This window comes from Aphanomyces invadans (genome assembly GCF_000520115.1).
Source record: "Aphanomyces invadans strain NJM9701 unplaced genomic scaffold supercont1.28, whole genome shotgun sequence".
Taxonomy (NCBI): Eukaryota; Oomycota; class Saprolegniomycetes; order Saprolegniales; family Verrucalvaceae; genus Aphanomyces; species Aphanomyces invadans.
Window position 1 is genome coordinate 843,264 of NW_008580173.1, and position 1,218 is coordinate 844,481.

The following is a 1,218-nucleotide window of genomic DNA, read 5'->3' on the forward strand; positions in this document are numbered from 1 at the left end:
GCATGGCCGTCGCTCTCGAGCTCCATGGTTCCAACGCACAAGTGGGCAGTAGTTTGTGTGCCAGTATTTTTCGAGTAATGTGATTGGATGTTCAGTGACCAAGTTCAACTTGCTTTTGCTTTTCGTGAATTCGAGAATCGACCATGCGAACGAAAAGCGGACCAGATTTCCAAATTGACTCTCCCTAGTGTTCTTTCAAAACTACACGAATTTTTTAGCGCTCTGTCATTAAATATTTGGTAATTTTTATGGTGAACTTTTAACACGCAACATGGTGCCATCGTTAGCCGACATCGTGGCGGCGATCACACTCGTCGAAAACGGTGAAACTGTTGCTGCCGTTGACGTTGCTCCTTATTAAAGTGGACCCCTCGTTGCTTGAGTGCATTAAGATGAAGTCCATCTCTGCCGACATCTCCATTGAAAAGCGCGGTTCCAAGACAATTCTGGCGATCGAACTCAAGCGACCTTGTCACTTGAATGCTGCAGATCCTATGCAGCGAGCGGGATGGCCTGTAGAGCGCTAAGACGTCTTGGTCTTTGAATGGAATCGTGGTTAAACACGAGGAAACATGCACAAGCGGAAGTGCTGACATTTTCACCACCGAAGTCCAAGGGGCACAAGATGGTGTCAAGGAGCTGGAGTCTTTCACCTGCAAAGGACTTTACACAATGTACAATACGCTTCTGCAACCCACAAGAACAAGAGAAAAACTATGAGCGGGGAAATTCCATTCACCTCTCATTGAATGAACTACACAGGGCAGGTGTACTAAATTCAATAGATGAGTAGGCCACCAGCCCTACTTTTGTACTCAATGAAAAAGTGTCCAAAAAATACAAACAACAAGATAAATGTAAACGATGGTAATGCTGTGCATTTGTAGGCCACCAGGCCTACCGTGTATTCTCGAGCACTGATTGGATGTAACACAAGTATATCGTTTCTTGACATGACGACAGTACCGCCGCGCGAATCGTCGACGCTGGAGGATATTAATGGTGCTCTGGTGGCCGAAAGATCCAAGAAGGCATACGCCACGGGAATCCGTCAAGTTGTCAAGTGGATCCAGCACACCGATCAAGCCAATGAGCTACTCAAGGCAGACGGCTCAATCAACCTGGCAACGTTCTCGTACGAGTGGTTCGTCCAGTTCATCGTTTGGACCATGCAGAACACTGCTGTGAAGGCCAACACGATGTCCGGCTACAGGTCAG

At 47.2% G+C, this 1,218-nt stretch overlaps 1 protein-coding gene across 1 annotated transcript; it reads left to right on the plus strand.

Annotated features, from left to right (window-relative positions):
- Positions 1 to 953: 953 nt before the first annotated feature.
- Positions 954 to 1,188, plus strand: H310_10937 (hypothetical protein; the record flags this gene model as incomplete). Its single annotated transcript, XM_008877428.1, has 2 exons — positions 954 to 1,135; positions 1,176 to 1,188. The coding sequence occupies 2 exons, from the start codon at positions 954 to 956 to the stop codon at positions 1,186 to 1,188; spliced, it is 195 nt and encodes a 64-aa protein (XP_008875650.1).
- Positions 1,189 to 1,218: the final 30 nt, after the last annotated feature.